At 45.7% G+C, this 26444-nt stretch overlaps 1 protein-coding gene across 3 annotated transcripts in view; it reads left to right on the plus strand.

Moving 5' to 3' along the window:
* Nucleotides 1-26444, plus strand: part of PTCH1 (patched 1) — a 68164-nt gene that overhangs the window by 20423 nt on the left and 21297 nt on the right. For all 3 annotated transcript variants that reach the window (XM_032840519.1, XM_032840518.1, XM_032840520.1), the window contains exons 3-15: nucleotides 8487-8676; nucleotides 11781-11850; nucleotides 11955-12046; nucleotides 13510-13708; nucleotides 14007-14128; nucleotides 14931-15078; nucleotides 15915-16046; nucleotides 16451-16606; nucleotides 17256-17354; nucleotides 17882-18007; nucleotides 24191-24309; nucleotides 24957-25359; nucleotides 25758-26067. In XM_032840519.1, the coding sequence (XP_032696410.1) occupies nucleotides 8487-8676; nucleotides 11781-11850; nucleotides 11955-12046; nucleotides 13510-13708; nucleotides 14007-14128; nucleotides 14931-15078; nucleotides 15915-16046; nucleotides 16451-16606; nucleotides 17256-17354; nucleotides 17882-18007; nucleotides 24191-24309; nucleotides 24957-25359; nucleotides 25758-26067 (2166 nt within the window). The remainder of the gene's footprint in view (nucleotides 1-8486; nucleotides 8677-11780; nucleotides 11851-11954; nucleotides 12047-13509; nucleotides 13709-14006; nucleotides 14129-14930; nucleotides 15079-15914; nucleotides 16047-16450; nucleotides 16607-17255; nucleotides 17355-17881; nucleotides 18008-24190; nucleotides 24310-24956; nucleotides 25360-25757; nucleotides 26068-26444) is intronic.

The raw sequence follows: 26444 nt of genomic DNA on the forward strand, positions 1-26444 counted from the left end.
ACAAAAGAATTTTCCCTTGCTGCCTAAGAACTTATTTCTTTCCTCTTACCTGATTTTCCCCCATGCTTTTTTTGCATTGTTGCAGTAACTTTAAAAACAATAAATATGATGCCATCATTTTAGTCCATACATGATCCAGAAAAAAAAATTGCCCATGTTTAATACCTTGCTTAATTGCAAACAAAGCCTGCAATTTGAGAGAATTGGGATTAGGGCTAAATATCTATTAACTGCTCTTTCTAGAGATTTGGGGAATAGGATGACCCTTTTTTTCTTTTTCTTTTTTTTTTCTTTCTTTTTTTTTTTTTTTTTAAATAGGCTACAGTTTCACATGGCTCCCAAAAGAAATCTCTCTCCCTTTTTGTTTCCCACACCAATTGATTTATCATTTTGCTTGCAAGCAGATCCAGAATGTTAGGGCAAGAACACACTCACTTTTTTCTCGTAACTTTTTTGTTGCGGACTGAAACCAGTTGACTTGAATAAATTTTTCTGAGGCCTGAATGTAGCCAGCAACGTGGAAAAATCTTGCCATTCAGGGCCGTCTGAATGTACATTTCAGCCACACAGTAAGCTGCATTGGTAGGCACTGGAGTGCTAAATACAACCATTTTTCGCAGCAGCGAGTTAGACAGGTGATTAGCATAATTAGCACCGAGCAGCCATACATATGGTAATGCTGAGTGTGTAAATGCCAGCTGCGGTGTAAAATTTATGTCAGGGGTCGGCAGGGCTGTGCGAAAGTATTGTGTTCCAGCTGCAGGTCAGGGCCGCCAAAGCTTACCTCCTTTTCTCTTGTTGGTGAATACACCAAACAGAAGAGAAAGACAGAAATATAACAGATACGGCTTTGATGGAACAGCCCAGTTCTGTGCAAGAGGGACTGTTCTGTAAAACACACACACACACCCTCGCACACCCTTGCAGAAATCCCACTGCTTTCTCTATAAATTGTGTTTGCTTCGTGCAGGGAGCACATGAGCGACAGCCAGGATGCGGGTTTGGGTAGGTAAAAGGGCCAAGTGATTTCTTGGGAGGACAAGTTTCAGTCACCGAATTTTGAAAAGGAGTTAAGAGTAGGTCCTCTGGCTTAGGCCAACCTCTCACTGCCCACCCTCCACTCCTGCCCCCCATTGTTTTCCTTCAAATAAATGGGACCCCCACCCCCCACCAAGGGAAAGGACTATGATATAAGGTTCCAACAGCGCAGCTCTTTTCCCAAATTGCTTGACTGGTTTTAGCAAAGGACTACAAGTTTCTTTGTGTTGTGTTTCTGGGGCAGCTCGGCTTACCACTCTGCTCACCGCCACTGTCAGACCCATTTCGGTTGGGCTCCTGCTTGACAGGAGGACCGTCTTGAATGGCCCACGCCCTTGGAAATGCATGATGGGGGAATTTATAGCTGTGCCGAGGTCCTGCATTTTGCACTCCAAGGGCTTCTCCTGCTGTCCCCTCCCCTTTTCCAGTTGGTGGCTGTAAGGAGTGGTGGTGGTGACAGAACAGAGTTCACACCACGCTGACCTGGTGATGAAACTTCCTCCCAGCCCCAGGGGGTCCTTATGCATCAACCCCTAATCCAGCTAATCCTGATGGCAACAGAATCCCCCGAGGGGGCTAGCCCCCGGTGAGGGTGTGGGAGATAAAGCAGGCCGGCGTGATGTTCCTTGGCCCTGGCCTGCCTGTGGAGGTGGGGATTCTCATTGTTTTCACCCCTGTGCAGCTCCAGGAGGAGGCCCAGGCTGGATAATGGCAAGAAGACTGTCCAGAGCGGAAAGGTGATGTCAGCCCTGCAGAAGCTAGGAGAAGGGAGCTGGGGTTAATGTTACTCAGCGGCCTGAATGCTAGGGTAGAGAGCCCCGCCACCATGCAAGCACTTGGCTTTTGTTGTAGTGGTTGGGTTGTGTGGTTTTTATTGTTTGTTTGTTTGTTTGTTTTAATGAAGACTTTAGGAGGTCTTAACTAAGAACTTAGGACTTGATCACAGCACTAAAGTCGTGGGTTCTGCTTCTTGGGCCGGCACTGCCTCTAACTGAGCGGCTCTCCCTCTGCCTCTCCCAGGCTTGTGGCTCCTGCAGAAAGGACGGACTTGGGTTTGCATCTACTTGCTTGTGGACTTGAGCATTCAGGTGACATCACCGTAGGGCCTGGGGCACTTCACAGTGGGCAAGCACACAGCCAGGGACAGAGCAGAGCTCCATTCTGTTACGTCCAGCAGGACGCCAGGAACAGCCTTGAGTCTGCAGCTGCGACTTCACGTGGCCTGGCTTTGGTGGGGTTGACCGCAGCCCTCATTTGCCACAGCAGCAAGTGACTGGGGAAGAATGGGTCTCCCGATAGACGCAGTGTCATCTTGGGAGCCGGTGGCCCTGGAGAGAGAAAATACCAGGTGGGGGGAGCTGTGGCAGGCGGCAGGTCTGGGGTGGGTACAGTGCTGGGCTGACCTGATCGTGTCCGACAGGGTGAGCGGGCAGCTTCAGGGAAAGCCATTCAGAGAAGCAGCCTGGGCGGTAACAGATGGCACCACAAACAGCTGGTATGGGGGCTTGTGGTGGGGGCGCATGCTCAGGCCCACTACCTCTTCTACTGAGTTCCGCCCTCCTTACCACCCCCCTCCGTCCTCCCCTCCTCCCCTCCTGCCCTAGGCTGCCCCTGGGGAGGTGTGGGGTTGTGTCCTGCTCTTGTCTTGTTTTCGTGGTTTTCACTCACTGGGCTCACTTCATGAAGGCAAATTCTCTTTGGGCTATCTGATTCTAGCATTTTCCCATGGCAACACCCAAGGGCACAATCCCACGAGGAGAAAAACAGCCCAGAAGCTTAAGCAGCAGTTGGCTAGTCATGAATAAAAGAGATGGCTGGAAGAGTGACTAAAACTCACAGCTCAGGAGTTTTCAGCCAATTGCCCAAATTACTGAATCTTCATTTTTTTCAATTTAGAAAATGAGCTGGTGCTAATAATTTTGCAGTTACACCCTTTTGGAGATTTGTAGTTTTTCACCCTTACAATAACTAATCGCAACATTGAAAGAAGGACCTGAAGTAACTAAAGGGGAAGAAAAAAAATCTCTCTAGAGGCTGTTAGAGAATTCATGGGATTAATCAAATGCAAATGTTCAGCTTGCATATACACAGACCCCATTTTCCTAATTGGACTCTGAGTGGGTACTTTTCAGGCTGAAAGGGTCATTTGTTTTGACTGATTGACTTTTTGAGGCTTTGGGAAGAATTAATATCTTACACAGATGACTGCCTGTTCCCAAGGCTCTGTATTGAGGCTGTTCATTCATTCATTCCTCTGACGCGCCGGGTGTGCGCATGTGCCTGGTGTGCCGAGGTAAGTGGGCGGTGGGCAGTGCCTCCCTGAAAGGACTTGGAATTTACTGGGAACAGCACTTCGTATGGTCCCTCAGATCACCTTTATGTGGATCACAATAAGCTTTTGCTAAAAGCTTTTTGCATGAGTGCCACAGGCGTTTATTAAGCTCTGCACAGAGGCTGTGCTGAGGAATGGTATGAGGCGGGAGAGCGTCACAAGGGCAGCATCTTTCTTCGGCCATGGATTGGAATAGCATTGGCCCTGAGGTATGGACCCCTGGGTGGAATGGTTTCCCACCTGAGCTGACCCTTCTTCACCTTGGAAAGCCATAATGGTTTGATTTCAGGAGGAAAGGATCAGCAGAGTTTGAACGAGAACTTCTTTGCACAAGTGATGCTTTTTTACCCCACCTCTTTCGAAGAATTGTTTTCTAGAGAATTTGCAGGTAAAGAGGCATAAGACGGCTTGCTTTCTGTATGCCCTCATCTCTCTGCCCCCCTCTAAAACAGGCCCCCCCTGGGGACCAGAAGGAAAATGGGGGCCTGTTGGCAGCCACCCATGGGGCTCTACTGGAAAAGCTATCTTCTCGGTGGCAGGAAACACTCTGGGAGACGATGTTGTTGTCCTTCAAATTAAAAAATACCAGTTGTTTGTCCCTTGTAATACTTTGGAGCATTCTAAAACCTCTAGCTGTGAGCTTGGTATGGTCTGGTGTGTGGAATTTGGCTGTCTTAGAGTTGTGTCCTCAACAAGTGCTCAGGAGCCACAAGGTTCTCTCAGGGAAGTTGGATGCTGGGTTGAGGGTTGGTTCTACCTCCTGTCAGCTGGGTGAGCTTGGGCAAGTCCCCCACACTGCAGCAATAAGTGACCCGATGAATGGATGCCTGCTCAGCTCCTGGTTAAGGGTTTGGGACATTTCTCACACATTATTAATACCACACCACATTATGAGGATAGTAGTAGCATTTTCATCCCATTTCACAGAGAAGGTTACTGAGGCCCAGCTGTGTCGGGGATTTGTTGCAAAGCTTCAACTCAGAACGCAGCCCTTCTGATCCTGGTTCTCATCACGTGACTGTCCAGTCCAGCTTGCCCCAGCTCAGTGGGGAAGCGGCACCATGCAAAATATTTATAAATAGGTAAAGTATGCATGTGAAATGGCTTTGCAAATGAAAAACACACAAATTTGAAAGGCTATTTTGTGTCCCTGGATCCTGAGATAACATTTTGTACGCATCTCATCTAAAGAGTTTGGTTGCTATTTCATTGTTAAAAGTTGTTGCGTTTGGAAGAAGGAAAAGAGTATAAGAGGACTTTAGAATATGAGGAATATGCATGTTATTTTTGCATTGGGCTTATTTTTCATTCAGATCCCTACCAAGTAGCCTTCGTATTTTTCCCCTTTTGTCATGTAGAAGTCTTTCATTGTACTAGCTCCGTGCAGAAAAATTAAGAAATAGCAATAAACCTTCCCAAAGGGAAATGGGTAAATATTCTCCATAAACCTCCTAGCTGTCAGTATGTACCCATATCTACATCACCAATACTGAGAATTATGGCTCATTCTGCTCAGTAGTCAGAAACCATTTCCCCAGACTGCACCTGGGATTTTAGCCATTTGAAAGGGGTTCTGTGGGGCTTCCTGGCCGTGGAGCTTCACACCGATGCCTGATGGGGAAGATGGGCTAGATTAGGAAGAGCTCTGGGCTGTCACTCAGCTGTGATTTAGGCTAGGCTTTTGCTAGGGTAGCAGAAGTCAGGTGAGTCCGTAAAATCACTCCTTCCAGAGAGGTTTCTGTTTCTGGTAGCTCGTTCCAGAGCCCCCTGGGTGAATACTGATGTAAGAGCGTATGAATGCCGAGCAGTTTATGACACAGGTACACCCGAGAAGGAGCTAAGTCTACCAGCGCAACCAAGTGAATGACATAATTATAGTCTCACCGCGTTCCAGCCACACCGGCCTCCTTTTTCTTCCTGTTGCAAGCCAAAAGGGGGGCTGGTTCCTCTGCCCAGACACTGTTCCCCCAGCCCTTCAAAGTCAGGCTGAATGTTCCTTCCATTTAGATCTTCCCCGGGCCATTCCATTTGAAGTGGCTTTCCCCTTCCCTGCCACCCCGTGACTCGCGTGACATCACCACCTTGATTGCTGCCGTGGCACTTATCCTGCCGTGAGGTTAGCTTATTGATGTGTCTGTCTGTCAGCCCTGTGCTTCACTGGCCAGTGAGCTGTTTGGAGCTGAGAACATGCTGTTCTCACCCACCGTAGCACCCCACTATTGAGCGCACAGTAGGCGTCTTCATCTGCTCGTCAGATGAATGAACTGTGGTATGGCTGTCTGTCAAGGAAAGTGGATGTCAGTGAGACTTTCTTAAAGTGACTGAATAATTTTGCAGACATTCATATTTGGTTAAATATAAGATGAAATACTAAATAAAATATGGCCATGTAGTATTCAATTCAAAAGAAGTTGAATTTAACAGTACTCAAAAGTGGGACACAGCTTAGGTGGTTGAAGACCTCTAGCTGCTCTGTCTACCCACAGTGATAGTCTGGTCTTGCTTGAAACCAGTTGTCATATTAGCAAAATACTAAATTTATCCCTAGAGCACAGAGATGAACGAATAAAAAGATTTTCAATTCCAGAGACATGACAGACACACACCTTTATTAAAATGTTTCTGTTTATTTAAAATGTATACCTTAAACCATCTAAAAAGTGACCCTATAAAGCCTATGAAGTACATTTTGTATCTTACAGCAAATAGCATCCTTTCTGACACCCCCTGTAATAAGATAATTGACCTATTGTAAGGTTGGTCTGAAAGCACGTAGAAAGTTCTTTCCAGGAGCATGAACCTTGATGTGATCTTTATTTTTGTATGTGCTCTTCTCATGGGGCTTCACCTTTTTCTGTTATAGTCGCAGGCAGCTGCTCTTAGGCAGGGAAGAGGAGGGGGGGTTGTCTGTAGTCCCACTTTGTTGTTACTCTTTTGTTTGTACCTCATGGTTTTAATTTACCTGAAGTCTTAAGGTTCAGGAAAGATAAAAGGAAGCAGGACTTTGCAAGCAGAACAAGGGATCATATGCTATGCCAATGCTTGAGGAGCTGGTGGAAATATTTATGATTTAGAGGTGTGGGGCGTTGATGTCATATGGCCAAAAAAGAGGAAGTTAGGAGTTCAGCCCCCATCCTCCACCCCAAAAGGCTATTTGGAGCTCCTTGGTTTAGAGCTCTGTAGCTTTTCAGAAGTGACCTCTGGACTAATAATTGGCTTTTTAGCCTCGAACAGCCTTTTTATCTCCAGAGAATGTGGATTGAGTCTAATTGAGTTCACTAGTTAATTGGTTGAAATAACGCACTGTGATTCCTGCCAGAAGGAGCCAGACCCTGCCTGCAGGCAGCTTTAGAAGAGCATCCTGAAAAGGCCTGGGACTTCTTGTAAATTTATCCTTTGTTGCAAGTTTCCTATGTTTTCCTCTGTGGTCTTTCTTTAACTTCAGAATGGTGGCAGGGTCCTCGCAATTCCCCAGGGCATCTGTTAACGTTTTCTGCCCCAGGAGGGTTAATAGGTTCTGTAACCGATTGATAATTTCCCCCTCTCTGCCCCTCCTCTCTCCCCCCGATTGATAATTTCCCCCTCTCTGCCCCTCCTCTCTCCCCCGTGCCGGCCCCCACCGTTCTCCTCCTCTTTGACACACCCCACAGTATGTTCCGCCTCACCTCACAGTAGTCCTCAGTGGCCTTGACCATCTGCGTGGACCTGCACAGATGATCCTGCCAGTCTGTGAATCTGGACTAGCTTTCCTAATGAGGGCATTATTTGCTTTTTTAGCCTGCCCCCTTGTTTATAAAATATGCCAAGAGAGCTAAACAACCCGCTGTTCCCAGTACTTACTTACTTGCCCAAACCAAATGTTTATGTCCTTGAATACTAAATTTGAAGAAAAAGGATTCCTCCTCGTGGGAAAGCTTAGGATGATTGTTGAAGGGTCTCTCTACACTGCTGCTGAAGGCCTGTTATTGAGTAAACATGCAACTTACCAGCGACTTCAGGAACTATTCAGACTCACTGTTCAGATTCATCAGCTGGCCTTGGAGTGTGTGTGTAGGGAAGGGGAGAAGGGGGTGGGGTGCTGTTCTAGGATTCTCTGTCTGCTGCCCTCCTGCCCCCTCCCTGAACGACCCCTTCCCTGTGGCTCTATTGGGTCAAAGCACCCTCCTCTCCAAGAGCACTCTCCTTCGGAATCCCCGCACATCTACCCTGTTGGGAAGTGAAACTCCCTTCCCCCATACCTCCCAGCCAGGTGGCAGCATTCTGCACTTGGCCTGTTCTAAAACCATAATTAAAATATAACACAGGACCTAAGAAAGAAGGTAAAAAAGCAGTTTGTAGTAACAATGTGCCTCATACCTTGCCGCCCTGGCCTGTGGCTTTCCCTGGGGCCGGGGTTCTGGCCTCTGCAGCAGGTTCGGAATCCCATGGGAAGCTTCTGGAACACAGGCTGCCTGCTTCCGGGCTGCTCAGAACCTGGCACCTTTGTTTCCAGGATGCTGACCAGATGAGTCTGGTGGAGCCAGGACCCAGAGACTGGCCGTCCGGGCCATGGCGGAGACATTTGGTTCCTCTCAAGTCCAGCTGATGTGAATCACATTATTTATCTTCTCCTGGCACCTTTTGTGCTGAACACACATTTGCCACCTTTCCTTGTTTCTTTTGCTAGATTATTTAGAAGAAGACTGTAAATTGAAGCCATTTCTCTTGAACTGGGCTGCAGGGGCACATTGTTTACACAAGTGAAAGAAATTGTAACAGGGGTGTTTGATCTGGACTGCAGGGAAAAGGTGACTCAAGTTTTCCTTCCCCCTCCCCCTCCACACAGATGGTGTCTTAGTTAGGAGGTGCACAAACACGTATGCATTAAGTTTGCATATGCAATGGGCAGGACAGTTGTTCATGGGTTTAGTGAATATTTTTTATGTTTTTTATTGGTAAAATGAACATCGCCAATAATAATAATGGTGAATATTACCCACCCCCACCCTCAAACATCTGCCATACGTGTTCATGACCAGAGATCATTTATCACGTATCCTGCACCTCTGGTGAGATAACAGAACATGAATTTGTGGGGATGATGCTGTTCTAATTGAAGCCTGTACATGTTTGTCAGTTGGTGGACGAGTAAGTCGTGAATTAAATTATACTCGCCAGAAGATTGGAGAAGAGGCTATGTTTAATCCTCAACTCATGATTCAGACCCCGAAAGAAGACGGTGCTAATGTCCTGACCCCGGAAGCCCTCCGACAACACCTGGACTCAGCCCTCCAGGCCAGCCGAGTCCATGTATATATGTATAACAGGTAAGCTGGTGGGAAGAAGCTACTGGTTTTAGTAAGTTACCTTGCCCTGGAAATATGCTTAGAGTGTTAGTTCAGATAGTTTTCTAATGAAGTGATTCTTTAAAAAAATAATCTTGATTTTTGTTTCTAGAGATTGGTGATAAATCAAATACATGTTAATGTATTTTCAGTAAGTATCTAGGCCCTCTGTACCCAAAATGAATCTGATCCTTCAAGCAGTTGTTTGTGGGGCTACATACCCATTCTGAAGACATGCCATTGCTTAAGATGTTTTTGGAGAAGTTACCGTTGGAATTGCCTTTAGTCGACTTTAAAAGAATGGGGAAAGAAAAAGTAAGAACTTACTTCTGGTTACTTCGTACTCCCCACAGTTAGTGGCAGTTGGTATGTGTTACAAAGTGTCCAATAGGTTGAGCCACTCGGGTGAGCTCTTACTGACAGGAGTCATATACTGCTTCACAAAATATTATCCCTTAGCTTCATAGCTAATTTAATAATGCTGTGGGTATAGTAAGAAAATACAAAGACTTCTGGCTCAAAACTGACAGTCCTTTTTCTTCTCTATTGAAACGGTGAGTTATTCAGGGCATGGACCACATCTCTTGTCCATCCTTGCACCCCAGCGTTTAGATCACGGTGGGCACTTGGATTTCATTGATTGACTAATTGCCTAGATTATGAATTTGAACTGAGTCTTCTCCCTGAGCTATTGAGAAGACTATCACTAAACCCTCTTTTCAGGGGACCACTGAGTTAGAATTTACCTAATCTTATCCTGTCCCTCACCAAGGCTTTTAAGCACCTCTTTTTTTTCTTTTTTTTTAAGATTTTATTTTTTTATTTATTTTAGAGCGCACTAGTGGGGGTAGAAGCAGAGGAAGAGGGAGAGGGAAGGGAGAGGGAGAGGCAGAATCCCAAGCAGACTCCACACTGAGCGTGGAGCCTGACACAGGGCTCGATCCCATGACACATGAGATCGTGACTTGAGCCAAAACCAAGAGTCAGATGCCTAACCAACTGAGCCACCCAGGCACTGCTTTGAAGCACCTTTTAACTGAGTGGTTGATAGTACAGTTTTTCACAGGAGAGGTGAGTAAGTGGCCCTGTAGACATACTCAGCGGCCAGGGAGAATGAAGGGAAAGCATAAAAGGAAAATCTGGACTTATCCCTGCTGTGGTAACCTCCTCTCTCCATGGGCTCAACTGGATGGGCTAAGACCCATGTTGCTGGAGACCAACCCCTAGCATCCAGCATGAGTCACATGTTCTTGTTGCCTCATCTGAAAATTACTGATCACATGTGGTCTACTATCCTCAGGGGGTTCTGAGAACAAAATGAGATACATGTAATGGATGAAAGGGAAAACGTAAGGAGATACTCTGGCACTTTGGTCAGGCAAACTTGACTAGTGAGCACACCCTGCTCAATCAGCACATCCCTCCCATTCTGTAGAGGAAGCAACTACCCAATGCAGTTTTGCAAAGCTTGTAAGGAGAGGCCCCGTAAAGAACGTGGAAATGGGTATTCTAGGGCCACTGCAAGCATGCTGACCCATTTTTAACATAGGGGGACCCTATCTTGAAGGGTCTTGTCACTTACCCACTTAAGGAGAAGATGTGGGTGTCTGTACAATAAAATTACACTCTTTATGTGTGATAGAACCAGAGAACTTGTATGCATTGCAATGAGTTTTAAAGAACACCTAGTTCAACACTTCTCATTTTTTAGGCAAGAAAATCAGGAAGTAGATCAATTAGAGCATTTGTCCAAGGTCTTACGATTATTAAACATTAGAGCCAGGTTTCAAATGCTTTCTTCTGGCTCTAGGATCCCCTGGAGGTTTCTCTAATGCACAGCCATGCCCTTCTCAAGGAAGTGAGTTCACTGACCAAGTGATGTTGAGGACCTCCTCAGACCAGATAGTCTATGTTGATGCTGTGTGGAATTCAAAATGAACATATACACAGATGCATCAGTAGGTGGGTGGGTGGGGGGGTGGATGGAAGGATGGATGAATAACTTGAGCCCTTCACTCAGGAGCTGATGGTCTAGTTAGAGAGAGGGAAGACATCAGTGTAGATGGGTACATCCAAGGCCGAGCACAGGCACTCCCAGCCCAGGTACTCCAGGTATGAAGCAGATCGGACCAGCAGTGCCCTGGAGTTCAAGAGAAAGGGGTGATTTTCAGTAGCACTGGGCAGTAACAGCCTAGTGGGAAGGGGTGGCATTTCGTTGGGGACCTTGCAGGATAGATGTGAAGGTTCCATAGGGAAGTGGGCTAAGTCCAGAACGTTCCTTTGGGTGACCGATACCAAAAAAAGAGGAGACCAATAAAATAGAGCAGTTTAGAGAGACTTAAAAATGTTTTTTTCTTCTGGTTTTGCCATACCTCTTTTTTCAAGGTAAGTTTATCTCCCTGAGACACTTGGAAAGGCATGGGTTTACAGAGCATTTTTGTAGAGATTACAGAATAAGAGATAGGTGATAGATAATAAGGTAATTGTGGATCAGTATATTTAATGTCATATCTATAGAACAAGTATAAAAAGCTGAAAAGTAGGAAATCTGGCCACCTGGCAGTGTTGTTTACAGCGTTCATGGTTAAGAGCAGGAGAATTCATTTTGAACACTAACTGTTAATAAGGACATTAACTGCCAGTAAAAAAAAAAAAAGTCAGTAATATTTTCCCACCTGAATATATGTTAATATATTAGAAACCTTACTAATTAGTCTCCATTTATTTTGAATTTGTGATAATTCAACTCTGAATTATCTTCCCTGAAATTGTAATGTATGTAGGAAAAAGCAGATTAATGGTGTAAACAAGATTATTGGGAGGGTACTTAAGAAAACAAGACTTTTCGAGTACTTTGGTAGCATTCATTTACATAAACACCCACATGTTAGTTACAATTGAGTATTATCTATTCATTAAAGCAAGCCTGTTGAGTCTTTACTTGGCAAAAATTGTGCTCCTTTTAACAGATACTTAAAAGTGATCGAAATTGCAGTTCTTTCTAGATGTACTATAGTTCCGATTTTGCACTGATTTCCTTAGGTTATTACAGTGAGAATGTTTGTCTCTGCTTTCTATTTCACTAGACAGTGGAAATTGGAACACTTGTGTTACAAATCCGGAGAACTTATCACAGAAACAGGTTACATGGATCAGGTATATTTTCCTTTTTTTTTTTTTTTTTTTGCAAGAAATTCTCAAAAATTCCTCAGTGGTGTGTGTTATCCTAACGTGTGGCCTGTTCTTTTTAACTCTGACAGATAATAGAATATCTTTACCCTTGTTTAATTATTACACCTTTGGACTGCTTCTGGGAAGGGGCAAAGTTACAATCTGGGACAGCATACCTACTGTAAGTATGTGATCTTATTTTCTGATGCCTGTGATTTCTAAACTTTAGAATGTTTCGGATGTTACTGGATCATTGTTTATTCTATTTCAGTTTTGAACAAGAAATAAAAACATTGAAATTCCACGGGCATTTTTTTGAGTGACTAGTTGGGGGAGAGCAGCAGAATGTTTTTCCTCTTTTCAAAAAAAGAAGTTCTGAAGGCACCATTAAATTTCATTCACTTTTACCAACCTATTTATATGCAAATAAAATGCAAATTCTTTCAGAGTATGTATGATTTTTAACTCTTTAATAAAGTGTTCGCAGTTTTGCTAAACAGGCACTGCCATAGGTTTGAGTTATTTTGTAAGGAAAGAGAATGTATTAGTGCGTACATGTCAGAATTAAATATATTGAGTTAAAGTTCAGGATCCTCCTGCAGAGTTAAACACTAACCTTTCTTGGGATCACAGTAATGACAATGAAGGGGGAAATCTGCTATCTTTGAAGGCCATGGTAGGGGATGCCTCACGGGTTACCAGTTGGATATTATATACTCCGCATCGTTTAAGGAATAATTGTTAATCAGTGTAGACATTTTCAGTTAATTATGCAAGAGTTCGTGCTTGGGTTATTGTTTCTGTCCTAGCTTACGCATATCTGCAAAAGCAATTTGCAGTGGCCATACCCTGACCTTCAGTGTACAGTTTTAGATGGGAAATAAGGGGTTTTGTGTTTTCTGGTTGGGAGATTCTGAATAATGACTTCAGCCTGGTTAAGCAGCTACAGTGTGGTTTGAACCACATAACAGGCAGCCAAAAGCCTTTCTGGTCTGTCAACAGCACAGATTCAAAAGTGAGTGTGGGGGGAAGTGGCCTTGATGGTGGTGATGGCAGAGGCAGCAGGGGGCTTTCGGGGTCCACTGCCAGGCTGTCAGAGAGAGCTCATAAGTATGGGATTATTGAAGGTAATGGAGATCAAATATTTTGATTGATGACATTTACAAAGCATTTATAAGGCTGGCAAGTGCTAATTTGACATCATGATTCCCTCTTCTCCCCCCGCCCCCCGCCACTGCCCCTCCACCCCCAACCCTTATTTTTGGATTTCAGTCTTCTGCTAAGAAGCACCCTTCGGCAAATTTTGATTTCAGGTGCTAAAGAGGACATATTAGCCAGTAACGAGCCTTTGATCTCTTCGTTAACTTACAAGCTCTCTGCTTGCCATGTCCATTCATGAGTTATTTTCCTGACCGGGTTTGCATACAGATCCCCAGGAAAGGAGCACTCGTTTTCCATGCCAGGGTCCTGGGTTTGCATACAGATCCCCAGGAAAGGAGCACTCGTTTTCCATGCCAGGGTCCCCACGCTGCAGCCCTCCCAGAAAGCCTCGTGCAGCCCGGACACGATATACACGGATCTGCACAGGCTCAGAGGCTTGGAAAAGCCTCTTTTCATGGTCTCGCCGTCTAATTTCTTTCACAGAGGTAAGCCTCCTTTGCAGTGGACAAACTTTGACCCTTTGGAATTCCTGGAAGAGTTAAAGAAAATAAACTATCAAGTGGACAGCTGGGAGGAAATGCTGAATAAGGCCGAAGTTGGTCATGGTTATATGGACCGGCCCTGCCTCAACCCGGCTGATCCAGACTGCCCGGCCACAGCCCCCAACAAGAACACAACCAAAGTGAGTACAGTCATTGATTCTGCTCCTGGGGACCGAGAGCAAAGCTTGCTGTCTTCCCCCCCATGCCTAGTCCTATTATTTTCATTTTTAAGATTTGATTTCCAACGACCTTTTTTGTCTATGGAGCTCAGTTTGTTTATAGAGCTAAATTTTGCTGCAAGATTTGCCGTATGCCTCTCATTAGCCTTGTTATTAATGTTCTCTCTGAAACAAACAAGCCCTTAATGCACTGGATTTTAACAAGGCATGTGACCTGCCTGCTAATTCCTGTAATTATGTGGCTGTCTTTTTATTTTAGCCTCTTGATGTGGCCCTTGTTTTGAATGGTGGATGTCATGGATTATCCAGAAAGTATATGCACTGGCAGGAGGAACTGATTGTGGGTGGCACAGTCAAGAATAGCACCGGGAAGCTTGTCAGGTAATCCAGCACATGGAGGAAAAATCCAAGCCATCTTTTTTTTTTTTTGTCCTTTCCTCAGAAACCACTTCCCTCCTGACATCTGCAAGTGTATTTGTACTAATACCTAACTGTTATCCTAGCTAGCTGTCTGGTGTAATTGAATATTAGGAAATACTAGTGGACCAGACCAGCCTGAAAAACCACCTTGTGGGGAATTTTTCAAGCGGAGATTTGTTGTTTTCATCGGGACCGTAGTTAGTGACTATAGGTTTGTAGAAGACCTATTATGTAGAAAATGGGGCCAAGTGTAAGGCAGGCGGGCAGCAGTGGTCACAGCGAGTAGGGAGGAGCGGTAGGAGCTCAGTGCTGTCACAGACTGGCCGACAGCCGACGGCTAAACAAGAATCCTCCTCTGGGCACTCTCGGACTCCCCTCGGTCAAGCGTCAGGCTCTCCATCTGAGATCTCTCCCTGGGGAGGGCTGTCGGCTGGGATTTCTGCACAGGCGAGCGCACACTGCTGAGCCCAGCATATCTGGTCAAGCTATCTGCTCCCCTACCCTTCCTGTCTCACTGACTAGAAACCGAGAAAGGAAATTGCTTATTAATTGAATTTTGGGGTATATCTGTAAAAGGTTTGTAAGGTTACACCTTTAATATGGTACATCCATCTATTAAATAAAATCACCATCCAGGTCCCGTTTAATGGAAACATGTGCTCATGTAGGAGAGAAGGGCCGTGAGTGAGGCGGGGGCGTGTGTTCGGGAGTTTAAGCAGCGAGGACAGCTTCCTGATGTTGTGACTTTGCCTCCTTGTCATAGTGCCCACGCCTTGCAGACCATGTTTCAGTTAATGACTCCCAGGCAAATGTACGAGCACTTCAAGGGGTACGAGTATGTCTCGCACATCAACTGGAACGAGGACAAGGCAGCAGCCATCCTGGAGGCTTGGCAGAGGACATACGTGGAGGTAAATCGGCGCATTCCAATGCCCCCCCTTTGAATCTGGGTACAAACCCCTCAGTTATTCCGTGCTTCGTTGTTGCCATGTTTTAAAACAGGTTTTTTTTGTTTTGTTTTTTCACTGGAACCTGTTTTCAAAACAAATCGTCTTTTTGGTTACCTGGTGGAGTGAAAACTTTTTTTTTCCTTTCCTAGATATGGAAAACCTTCCTGTGTGGGTGATGGCTAATTTTAATTGGGATGCATAAGACATTTTGAGTAACCAATTGTGAACTCCAGAGCAAAGGCATAACAGTGTTTAAAAAAACACTGGGTTAGCAAGAAAAAGTGTCTGGAAAACATTAGCAAAGCATAGAATCTGTTCACAGCTGCAGTCCCCCTTGGTTAGGTCATGTGACAGGAGCTGACCTTTGTTTCCCAAGCAGTGACCTCTGCTGAGCTGCATGTGACCTTTTAAAAGTGGCCAGCGAATGAAGGGGGGAGGAATGGCCACAAGAATGAGTTGTTTTGGATTGGGGGGAGCCGATGGGACCACAGGTCTGTTGTAGAGCCTCAGAGAAGAGAAGGTTGGCCTTAGGTGCATGGGACCTAGAGGTACCGTAGGCGTCGGGCACTGGCTCACCGGTGGCACCACATTCCCAGCTGATCGGCAGTGGCCTTCATTGTCCCGGGACCAGGGTCGTTTCACATCAGTCCCAAGTTCAAACCGGAATCATGTAGAACTCTTTTTAGTGCATCAGAAAAAAGTGAGGCTTGAGTGGAGGGGACACATCCCCCAAGGTCTGTGCTCTTGAAGCTCACTGACACTTCCATTCTGTTTGGGACTTTATGTCGTGACCACAGGTGGTTCATCAAAGTGTTGCTCCCAACTCCACTCAGAAGGTGCTTTCCTTTACCACAACGACCCTGGACGACATCCTGAAGTCCTTCTCTGATGTCAGTGTCATCCGAGTGGCCAGTGGCTACCTACTGATGGTAACAGTCAGTTCAGTTCTCCTGGGGGAGCACGGGCGGAGAGCTGGTTTAGTTTTTGGGTTTGATCTCTTCCATGACCGCCCCTGCTTTTTAACTGCTCTTAACACACACATGCATCCAAGACAGAGAGAGCTCGGCTTTGATTTCAGAAGTGGTCGTGTAAAGCATTTTCTCCCATTTGCGGTTTGCCCATCTTTGACTCGTATCATTTCGTGTGATGTCTGTAGTGTAAATTGTTGTTGTTGGATTTAATAAGTTCTACCTTTTGATTTGGGGTGATGGGTGGGGGAAAACATTAGAATCCTTACACATTCTAATGTTTGGCTTTTGTTTTGTGTCTCCCCCTCCCTGTCTCCCCCTCCTCACTCCTTCACCTGCCCCCCACCCCATTGTTCTGCTTGCAGCTTGCCTATGCCTGTTTAACCATGCTGCGCTGGGACTGCTCCAAGTCCCAGGGTGCCGTGGGGCTGGCTGGCGTCCTGCTGGTTGCACTGTCAGTGGCTGCAGGATTGGGCCTGTGCTCATTGATCGGGATTTCCTTTAACGCTGCAACAACTCAGGTACTCAAGGAGCCATCCGTCCACTGTTTGTCGACAAATACCCCTCCCCGGGCTTGGCCCAGTGGCCTCCTCCGTGTCCATGTCACCTACAGGGTCCTCTGACCTTTACTACCAAGATGCCACACTTCCTGGGAGGCGGGGGGGTTGCTATCTCCTGAGTGGAGCCCTTGGCACTGGGTGGAAGTTCTGTGGGGACTTGGTGGTGGTAGAGAAGCTTCACTTATCAACGCAGTGAAGGTCATTCATTAGAGCCATGGTTCTCAGACATGAGTGTGCGGTAGAGTCATGTGAAGGGCTGGTGACATCTCCAACTGCTGGGCCCCGCTCCTGGAGTTTCTAATTACCTGCTCTCCATGATGCGCATCCAGGGATCGTGTTCTGAGAACCACTGCTTCTGATGAGTTAGCTTCCTTCTCATTTATTAGCTTGAAAGAAAAAAACAGTAGGGCTTAAAAATAGAAACGGATAAGACCTCCTGTGAGCCAGAGGGCTAGATCCAGGGGATTTTAACCTGGGAACTAGGTTCTTCACCATGAGCTGCTGTAAGCTGTCCTGAGGGTAGCTGCTGGGAGCAATGTTCCCCATGGCTCTAGAAGGAACCAAATTGGACTTCATGTGTCTAACGCACCGCCCTTTGCGTTCACTGCAGGTTTTGCCGTTTCTTGCTCTTGGCGTTGGCGTGGATGACGTTTTCCTTCTGGCACATGCGTTTAGTGAAACAGGACAGAATAAAAGAATCCCTTTTGAGGTAATAGAAAAACAAAAGAAGAAAGCTTTGTAGCCAACCAAAATCACCTCCGTTCTTGAGTATTTGTCCTTTAATTTTCTTTAATCTGGCCTAGTAGACCAAGTCAATGACATGTTACTGCCTCTAAATGAGTGAAAGAATGAGAAGAATTGCAGAACACCTATTTCAAAGCCCATATTTGCTTTTCTGGATTTTTTGTGGGGTTTTTGGATCACTTTGTCCCCACCTTTCCTCCTCTCCCAACACACCCCTTTTAAATCCTAAAAATTGACTTCAGTGATTGTCTCGCAGCTCTGTGCTTTGGATGCGGTAGTCAGGAACGGTACAGGACTGTATAGGTAGTCCTGAAAGCATTTTCGATGCCAGTATCAGGGGTGGGCAGAGATAACCCTTTCTTCCATTCTGACGTCAGCATGATAAACTACATGTTGTCTCCCTGTGTCATGAATTTGAACTGTCAGCCCGACCTGTGGCATGAGGGGACCCCGCACTGTGCAGCTCTCAGCACTGTGGTTTCTCGTCCTCAGGACAGGACTGGAGAGTGCCTCAAGCGCACGGGAGCCAGCGTGGCCCTCACCTCCATCAGCAACGTCACCGCCTTCTTTATGGCCGCACTGATCCCCATCCCCGCCCTGCGAGCCTTCTCCCTCCAGGTGAGTTTGCAGTGCTGAAACATGCTGCGAGCACCGCACGGAGGCCGAGCAGCCCACCTCCCCTCCCCTTCTAACGTGCTTCCGGTACTGCTGCCAGAATCCAGGTAGCGTGTCCGCACCTGGGGCTCTTCCGGTAGAAGCTTCCTGATGCAACAAGCCCAACACTCCCTCTAAAATACATCCCAGGGCTCTTCCCCTTCTTTCAGTCCTAGAGCCCAGATGACTGGGGCCCAGATAGCCCCAGGACCTGCTGCCTTAGGGAGTGGTCCTTCGCTGTATAGTGAGACTAAAACAACACAAGGGCCACTCTGTATAGGGTGCTGAGAAGCCCCCCTGTTCCGGACAGCCAGAAGTCCTCTGGTTTCATCCACAGTATGGCTAGCTCGTGGCCGTCCCTGCTGCCACTGCCCACTGGGCTTCCCTGCTGGCTGCCTCAGCCCTAAAGCACCACCCACCCTCTCTGTTTCCCTAAAGCAGCACCAACACAAGGCAGTTGTACAGAGCAGGTTTTCCTGACCAAGAGGAAGAGGCTGCAGTATAGACCAGGCCAGGTGATCACTTAGAATTGTGTACGGTTGACCCTTGAACAACGTGGGGTTTGGGGGTTTGGGGGTGCTGACACCCCTCCCACACAGTCAGATCTTCATATAACTTTGAGCTCCCCTGAAATTTAACTACTAATAGCGGCTGTTGACCGAAAGCCTTACTGATAACATAAACAATCAATTAACACATGCCTAATCCATCTGTTTTCTTACAACAAAATAAGCTAGGGGGAAACGTTATTAAGAAAATCCTAAGGAAAAGAAAAATACATCTCGAGTGCTGCAGTGTGTTTCCTGGAAACAGTCAGCCTCGAAGTGGACCCGTGAGGTTCAAACCCGTGTTGTTCGAGGGTCCGCTGGACTAGCTCCCACCATCCAAATGTAGGGGCCATCCTCCGCCTGTAGGGGTTTGTCAGTGGGCCCGCACTCACCACCTCTTCCCTTAGCTCCTCCACAGTCTCTTCCAGCCCTCTCTCTTCTTTTGGTCTCCTACTCTCCTCTCAGGCTGCAAAGAAAAGTCAAAATGCCTCCGCCCTCCTTCTGCAGAGCAGTGTGGCTCCTGCATTGTTCTGCTCTCTCTTCCCAAACCAGGCCCTTCTACACCTAGAGGCCACCAAGATATTTCTTTGGCGCAGAGAGCCAGCTTATACGAACGGTAAGAATGGAGAGCTCCCTAGGCTGGGGACACAGCTCTGGTCCATTCTGTGCTTGGTCTGGAGTGCTGGCAGGGCTCTGCGGCTGCTCGAAACTCTGAGGAATCCTGACACCAGTCAGCACAGCGGAGGAAGAACGCTAACTGACCGGTTTGGGATGGGGTCCTCCTAAGCCCCAAATGGTTTCAGGTTTTGGTATTGCAAAGATGTTACCGAAGTTTTGTGAATTAAATTCACACTTTAAAGTTTCAACTGTTTTCCAAGAGAGGAGCGGCGGCTTTCCCCCCTTATTCTCTGTCAGTATGATATCATCTGTCATCTCTCAGTATGATGATAATTTATGAGATGGCCAGGTTTTTAAGGGAAAATACTTTGAGTATCAACTTTTTTTTTTTTTTTTAAGAAGGAGGGGCAGAGAGAGAGGGAGAGAGAGAGCAGGCTCCACATTCAGCGTGGAGCCCGATTTCACAATCCTGACATCGTCACCTGAGCCAAAAATCAAGAGCTGGGGTCGCTTATCCAACAGAGCCACCCAGGCGCCCCTTGGGGTCACTTTTTAAGCTGTTGTTATATCCAGCTTCTTCCTACTGCTTTACTCTTGTTAATCACCAGAAGGGTGATTTCGATTTCCTGTGACCAGGAAGAGAAACTGACAAATCATAAGTTTGGTTTCTCTTTATGCTTTTGTCCACACTCTTAGCTCCTTCGTAGTCTTCATATTTGAATTTCATTTCAGCAATGGCTAATGAAGACCTGAGCAGCTAATGATCCTGCTGTGTCTGGGACATTAGACTTACTTAATACTTAGTGTAAGACAGAACACGAGAAAAGATTTTTGTACCAATTATTGCAACCATCACCCCCGAAAGAAAAATATTAAAAAAAAAAAAAAAAGAAAGAAAGAAAGAAAAGAAAAGAATAAAGGGTTTATTATAAATATCTAAAAGTAGAAGTAGTAAGTGAACTAATGGATAAAGTTAAATCTGAATAAGAAAATGAAAACATGTCTAGCTGCCTAACTGCTCAGTGATGTGGAAGACAAGTGAAAGGTGCCTGCTTAAGTGTTGGGACAATTACCTTTCTAGAATGCCTTTCTGCATGGATATCTGTATGCCTGTCTGCAGTCTCCCAATCTTACTGCCTTCACCTGCAGCAGACGCCAGTGTTGAGAAATTGTCCCCCTCCTGTCACAGTGAGACCCTCTCCCACCTCTCTCCTTTTCCGCTTGCCTTTTCCTCACTGCTCTTTATTTCTGCTCCGCCTCACACTCCTTCATTTCTTCTTGTGTGTCTCTCTCTCATTTTGTCCTCTCCTCTCTCAGTACACTGATGATTCATCAAGGCATACTGTCCTTTAATGATACCCTATGGTGTGGTGGTCTGAAAAGCTACATGAGTTTCCCTTACGCCTTTTAGAAAATCCAGTACGCTAAAGTTCTCCCAAGGTAAGCAAGCACCTTACCGAGATGAAATGAGTACTGTGAGTTTTGCGTTTCTATTCCAAGCCCCTGGGGTACCACTTTAGAAAACTGAGGCCTTCCAGAAGTCCTCATGTATTAATGACTGGCTTCCCATATTACTGGCTTATTCTCTGTCAAAAAAAACAAACTAAAAAAAATAAATAAGGAAAAGGAAAGAAAAAGAAAATGTAAGAAGAAAAGAGAGTGAATGTGCTGTGCTTTTTGCTGTAGCCATCAGAAATTTACACTGGTTTCCTTTTAAATATATTGACATTCAAAGTTGATCGTGATATAGCTTCTCTTTCTTTTAGTGAATTGGGTTAAGTGGTGCCTCCAGGTATCCATTTGCGTTTGTGTTCTCAGGATACTATAGATTAAGCCTCAAAAGAAAGAGATTACAGTGGTTCTGTCCAGTAATAAATCCATATTAATTTAGGATTTGTCTTTTTGGAACTTTCGCAATTGTCTAACTTCACCAAAATAAATAGAATTATTTTTTCCCAAAGAAACTGTCTTAGACTTCCTTACCAATCTCCATCCATCTGTCCAAATGCTACCTCTATAGCAGAAAGCAATGGCACCGTCGAATTCTTTGGGTACCAGTGCCCTGCACTGGGGCTTTGCTGGTACCTGAATGGGATTTGTTCTTCAATGGAAACTCCCAGAACAGAACGCTGTATTGTTCCACACAGTGAGGAGTTCTAGATGAGGGCCCTCTGGGCAGGGTCAGTTTGTCTCTGCTCTGCAAGGGTCTCAGCAGGGCACCGGTGGGTGTTCTGCCACAGGTGGGGGGTGGGACAGAGTGGACAGAGTGGGTGGGGACATTTCCTTCAAGCACAGTAATTAGAATCAATTGACAGTTCAAATCATCCCCATCATCTTCTCATCTTTTACAATGTCTTAGACTCCCCTTTGCACCAGCAGTGACACTTCTCTCTTGCTGAGAAGTCCTTGCTGCTTGCTGGTCGTTACCATTTGGGTGCACTTGAATGGGACGTGGAAGTTGTGCCGTTTTCCTGTCCGGTTATGTCCTCCCTAGGTATGCAACATGCCACTTGACAGCGAGTGCAGATAGGATGCTACTCTTCAGAGTTTGGGGGTTCTTCATGTCCTCCACAGATTCCTCCAGGGGATAAAGCTGGTAGCAGATGTGTCCCCAACCACCGTGGAAGCCTCAGTGTTGTTCCTGCCAGAGCACCTGGGCTGCTTGGGTTCTGCAGCCTCAGGAACTTTTGTCCAGAGTGAGATGCCTGGGAGTGTTCTGTCGCATTCCACCCCCAAATTCTAAACATGCTGATCATAGAAAGAAAAGCTGAAAGGATTCCACCTCCAGGATTGAGTTTTCCTGAAAAATCTTGAGAATCAGACCCATCCCTGCCAGCATCCCTGTGGTTAGCTTGGTCAGGAGACCCAGCCCAGCCTGTGTCCATCCTCTCAGGAGGTGACCAGGTGACAAGAACTCCCAGGTCTCAGTCAGGCTGAGGGCTTCAACACCAAGCCTGTGTCTAAATTTGATTTACTCCGTAACCATAGACCGGTGACCATCCTTTGCACTGTGGAGTCTCTGTTAGGTACTAGTGTTAACAGCAGTGAATACGGCAGTCCTGGTTGCTGTGGGGATTGAGTGAATTGTGTATAAACTACCTGGTCTCCCATGACTCCCCCTTTGTCCTTTCTCTGCCCACAACAAAATTCTGGGTCTCCCTCTTAGACACCGCTTGTGGAATTCCTCCACGTGGCACATCCTTCCTCCTGGGCCCCACCCGATGCCTGTTTTGTCTTCTACACCTCCCTGAGAACCTCCCTTGACCACCCACCGCCCTCTGCCCCCTGTCTCTGCATACCCCTACCTGGGAACTCCTCCCTCTCTGAGCTGCTCTGGAACCCTTTGCAAGCTTTTATTACTATATATTTTTTTAAGATTTTATTTATTTATTTGACAGCGAGAGAGACACAGCCAGAGAGGGAACACAAGCAGAGGGAGTGGGAGAGGGAGAAGCAGGATCCCCACTGACCAGGGAGCCCAATGCAGGGTTCAATCCCAGGACCCTAGGATCATGACCTGAGCCAAAGGCAGACGCTTAATGACTGAGCCACCCAGGCACCCCTATTACTACATTTCTTAGCCTGGATTATAGTTTTTGGTAGGTCAGTTCTTGTCTTATTTCTGTGTCTCCAGTTCCCAGCACCATGTCCTCACTTTCCTTTTTAAAGTGTTTGTCTCTAAGATGAATCCTCTAGTCAAAATAGTGATTTTCGTATTAAGTCAATCCAGCAGGCCTTTAAAGACCATTCATTAGAGCGGTTAAGTTCACAGGTTTCAAATATTTCAAGTTGGTGAGGAGTTTCAAAGCAGACTAAGAAGAGAGGAGTTAGGTAATTTTTAGAACAAGACTCTTGATGATTTTTTGGTTTTGTAGACTTGGCAGGGAATTAATTATTGAAAGGTACCTTTCCAGACCTCACCCTTGATCTTTCACCTTGAGCATAAATTCACAATTATTATCAGAAGCCCTTTGCAAAGGTCTCTTCTGATTCTGTTGCGTATCTCTTATAAGCAGGTTTTCTTTTCTCCCCCAGAGACATTTACCCAGTGGGAGGACGTTTTAGAACTGAGTAGTTCTTTGGAAAACTTCCTGAGACTTTTTAATTTTCAAAAAAATTTCTGATGATTTCTTGGTGACTTAGCATTCCAGTTGGATTGTGTGTGTGTGTGTGTGTGTGTGTGTGTGTGTGTGCCGCTTCTTTCCATTCCTGTCTGAATGGGAGAGCCCTTTCAACTGTCCTCTGTTGACTTTCCCCTATTAACAGCCCAATTGTGTAATTTTTACTAGGTCAGCAGGAGATTTGCCAAAGCACTACAGAATCTAGCCCCGTGTTTATTCTAGGTTATGGAGTGACTTTTGAATCTGTACTTATTTATTCTGCATACTATAATCACACACAGGAATTTCTTTCTGCCTCACTCTCCTTGACCTTTCATGTTACTGTGCTCACACACCCCACAGGCTACTCCCGAGGCTATTTGGAATGTGCCTATTAAAAACCTCAGGGGACGTGTTTGAAATTTTATTTCATGTTTTAAAGGTGACATTTTGATATACCCAATCCACTTGACATATAAATACTCTGAGTATAAAATCAGAGTTGTGTGAAACTCTTAGAAATATTCTGAAAGGAGAATGTTTGTTTTCAATTAAAACATCTCAAGTATATTCCATATTCTGCCTTTGTAGATTTGGTTTGGTTAGGTTGTGAGCAAGACTCATTTCGTTCCTGTGTTTGTACATCATGGGTTCATGAAATTCTAAGAGATGGAAAGGATCAGAATGACGGGGCCTGTTCCTGTCAAATGGCCTCTTAATGATGGAAGAGAAGAAAATGTTGAGAAACTCCAACATCTATTTCAAGTTTAAACACTTCAGTAGAGAACTGAAAGGATGTTGTTGAAAACTTTTTAGAGCAGTCCTCTGACTGGGAGGAGACATACTGGTGACCTCTACTTTTTCTTCCCCCCTGCTTCCAGGCCGCTGTAGTAGTGGTATTCAATTTTGCTATGGTTCTGCTAATTTTTCCTGCGATTCTCAGCATGGATTTGTATCGACGTGAGGACCGGAGGTTGGATATTTTCTGCTGTTTTACAAGGTACAATTTCATTACTGTGGCCTTTATTTGTTGGGTACAGAGTGGTAGGGTTAGAGAACTCTTTCATCTGTCAACTTGGAAGAAAGTATAGTTTACTGGGCTTGTACGGATGTCATGGAGGCAGAGGAGATGATGGACAGAGGATGCTCTGTTGGGGATATCGCGTCACTGGGGCTCTCCCCTCCCTGACTAAAGACTCACAGCTCTGGGGTTGTGATCCACAAGCTCGCTATTTCTATTCTGGATCACTTTGGCTGATTATTGGGAGTGTGTCGTATCTCTGTTGATTCAGGCAGAACAAAGGCTTGAAAACCAGCCATCCAGAAAAAAATACAGCCTTTGGGGTGTTGTGGGGTTTTGAGGGGAGGGGTTGTGTGTTTTTTAGGAATTGTACTTTGAAAGGGGCTCATCAGCGTGCAGCTTGATTTTGCCAGTCACATTCAGAATTGGCCATCCATTTGGCCTCTTTTGACTTACTAGTGTCTATGTCCAGATGGTTATATTGGTGGTGTTTACGGAGCTCAGCAGTATGATATGTTTCTTCTAAATTAGAACTACGGAAAATGGATATTGTCAGTCATTGGCAAAAATGAAAGCACTGTATCCCTGTTTCAGTTGTACCATTTCAACATATTTTCCCCTCTTAGCCCCTGCGTCAGCAGAGTGATTCAGGTTGAACCTCAGGCCTACACGGAGACTCATGATAACACCCGCTACAGCCCCCCGCCCCCTTACAGCAGCCACAGCTTCACCCATGAAACCCAGATCACCATGCAGTCCACAGTGCAGCTCCGCACAGAGTACGACCCCCACACTCACGTGTACTATACCACTGCCGAGCCACGCTCCGAGATCTCCGTGCAGCCCGTCACCATGACCCAGGATACCCTCAGCTGCCAGAGCCCCGAGAGCACCAGCTCCACAAGGGACCTTCTCTCCCAGTTCTCCGACTCCAGCCTCCATTGCCTTGAGCCCCCCTGCACCAAGTGGACACTTTCATCTTTTGCCGAGAAACATTATGCTCCTTTCCTCTTGAAACCAAAAGCCAAGGTAATCTACCAAAACAGGAGATTCTTCCTGTCTTCAAGAAATAACAAAACAGTCTCCTTTAGAATTCATCAGGTTGCTTCTTTGGGTGTGCTGTATTCAGGCCTCCTAAAAAGTCAGTCCGTTTAGCATGTGGGGCCATTTTAATGAGCTCACTACAGGAGTGAATCTCTATGTAGCAAATGCTTCTGTGAATTTAGATCAACAATTGTAAACATTTTATTTTTCATGAGCTTGTTTTAAAATGTGATTACTATAATTACTTATTTTTCTCTCTGGAGAATGACCCCTACATGCTTCATCAGGGCCGTTGTGGGGGTAAAAGTGAGGTCTGAACCAAACAGCTTCCTTTTGTCAAGGGACAGTCTGGGTCTGATCTTGTGCCTCTTACTGTGTTACAGGTCGTGGTGATCTTCCTTTTCCTGGGCTTGCTGGGTGTCAGCCTTTATGGGACCACCCGAGTGCGCGATGGGCTGGACCTTACAGACATTGTGCCTCGGGAAACAAGAGAATACGACTTTATTGCTGCACAATTCAAATACTTTTCTTTCTACAACATGTATATAGTCACCCAGAAAGCAGACTACCCGAATATCCAGCACTTACTTTACGACCTTCACAAGAGTTTCAGCAATGTGAAGTATGTCATGTTGGAAGAAAATAAACAGCTTCCCAAAATGTGGCTGCACTACTTCAGAGACTGGCTCCAAGGTGAGGTGCTGCTAGAGGCTGTGCGCCGTTTGTAAACTTTCACCGTTTGGTCTTTGGTATGTTCAGTTTCCACAAGTTCCCTTTGTTCACTATTAAAGCGTTAGATTATAACGTAACACTGCCATGTTTCATTGACTTCTAAGTATTGCTTAAAATTCTTATATAGACTGTTTCTGGGACAGCCTCCCAAATCTGGCTTTTACCTATAAAATGATGCAAACAATTCAGATGGGGGACTCGGGAACTTCTATTAAGAATTTATGGGTGCATATTAGGAAATGGGAAAGTGTGTTATAAAATGGGGAGCTGGATGCCTCTAGTGCTCTTTTTTTGGATGGTGGTTAGTTTGATGATCAAGTGAAATCAGAGCGTCAGTG

The sequence above is a fragment of the Lontra canadensis genome, unplaced genomic scaffold (assembly GCF_010015895.1).
Source record: "Lontra canadensis isolate GAN:19392208 unplaced genomic scaffold, GSC_riverotter_1.0 scaffold113, whole genome shotgun sequence".
In the NCBI taxonomy this organism is placed as follows: Eukaryota; Metazoa; Chordata; class Mammalia; order Carnivora; family Mustelidae; genus Lontra; species Lontra canadensis.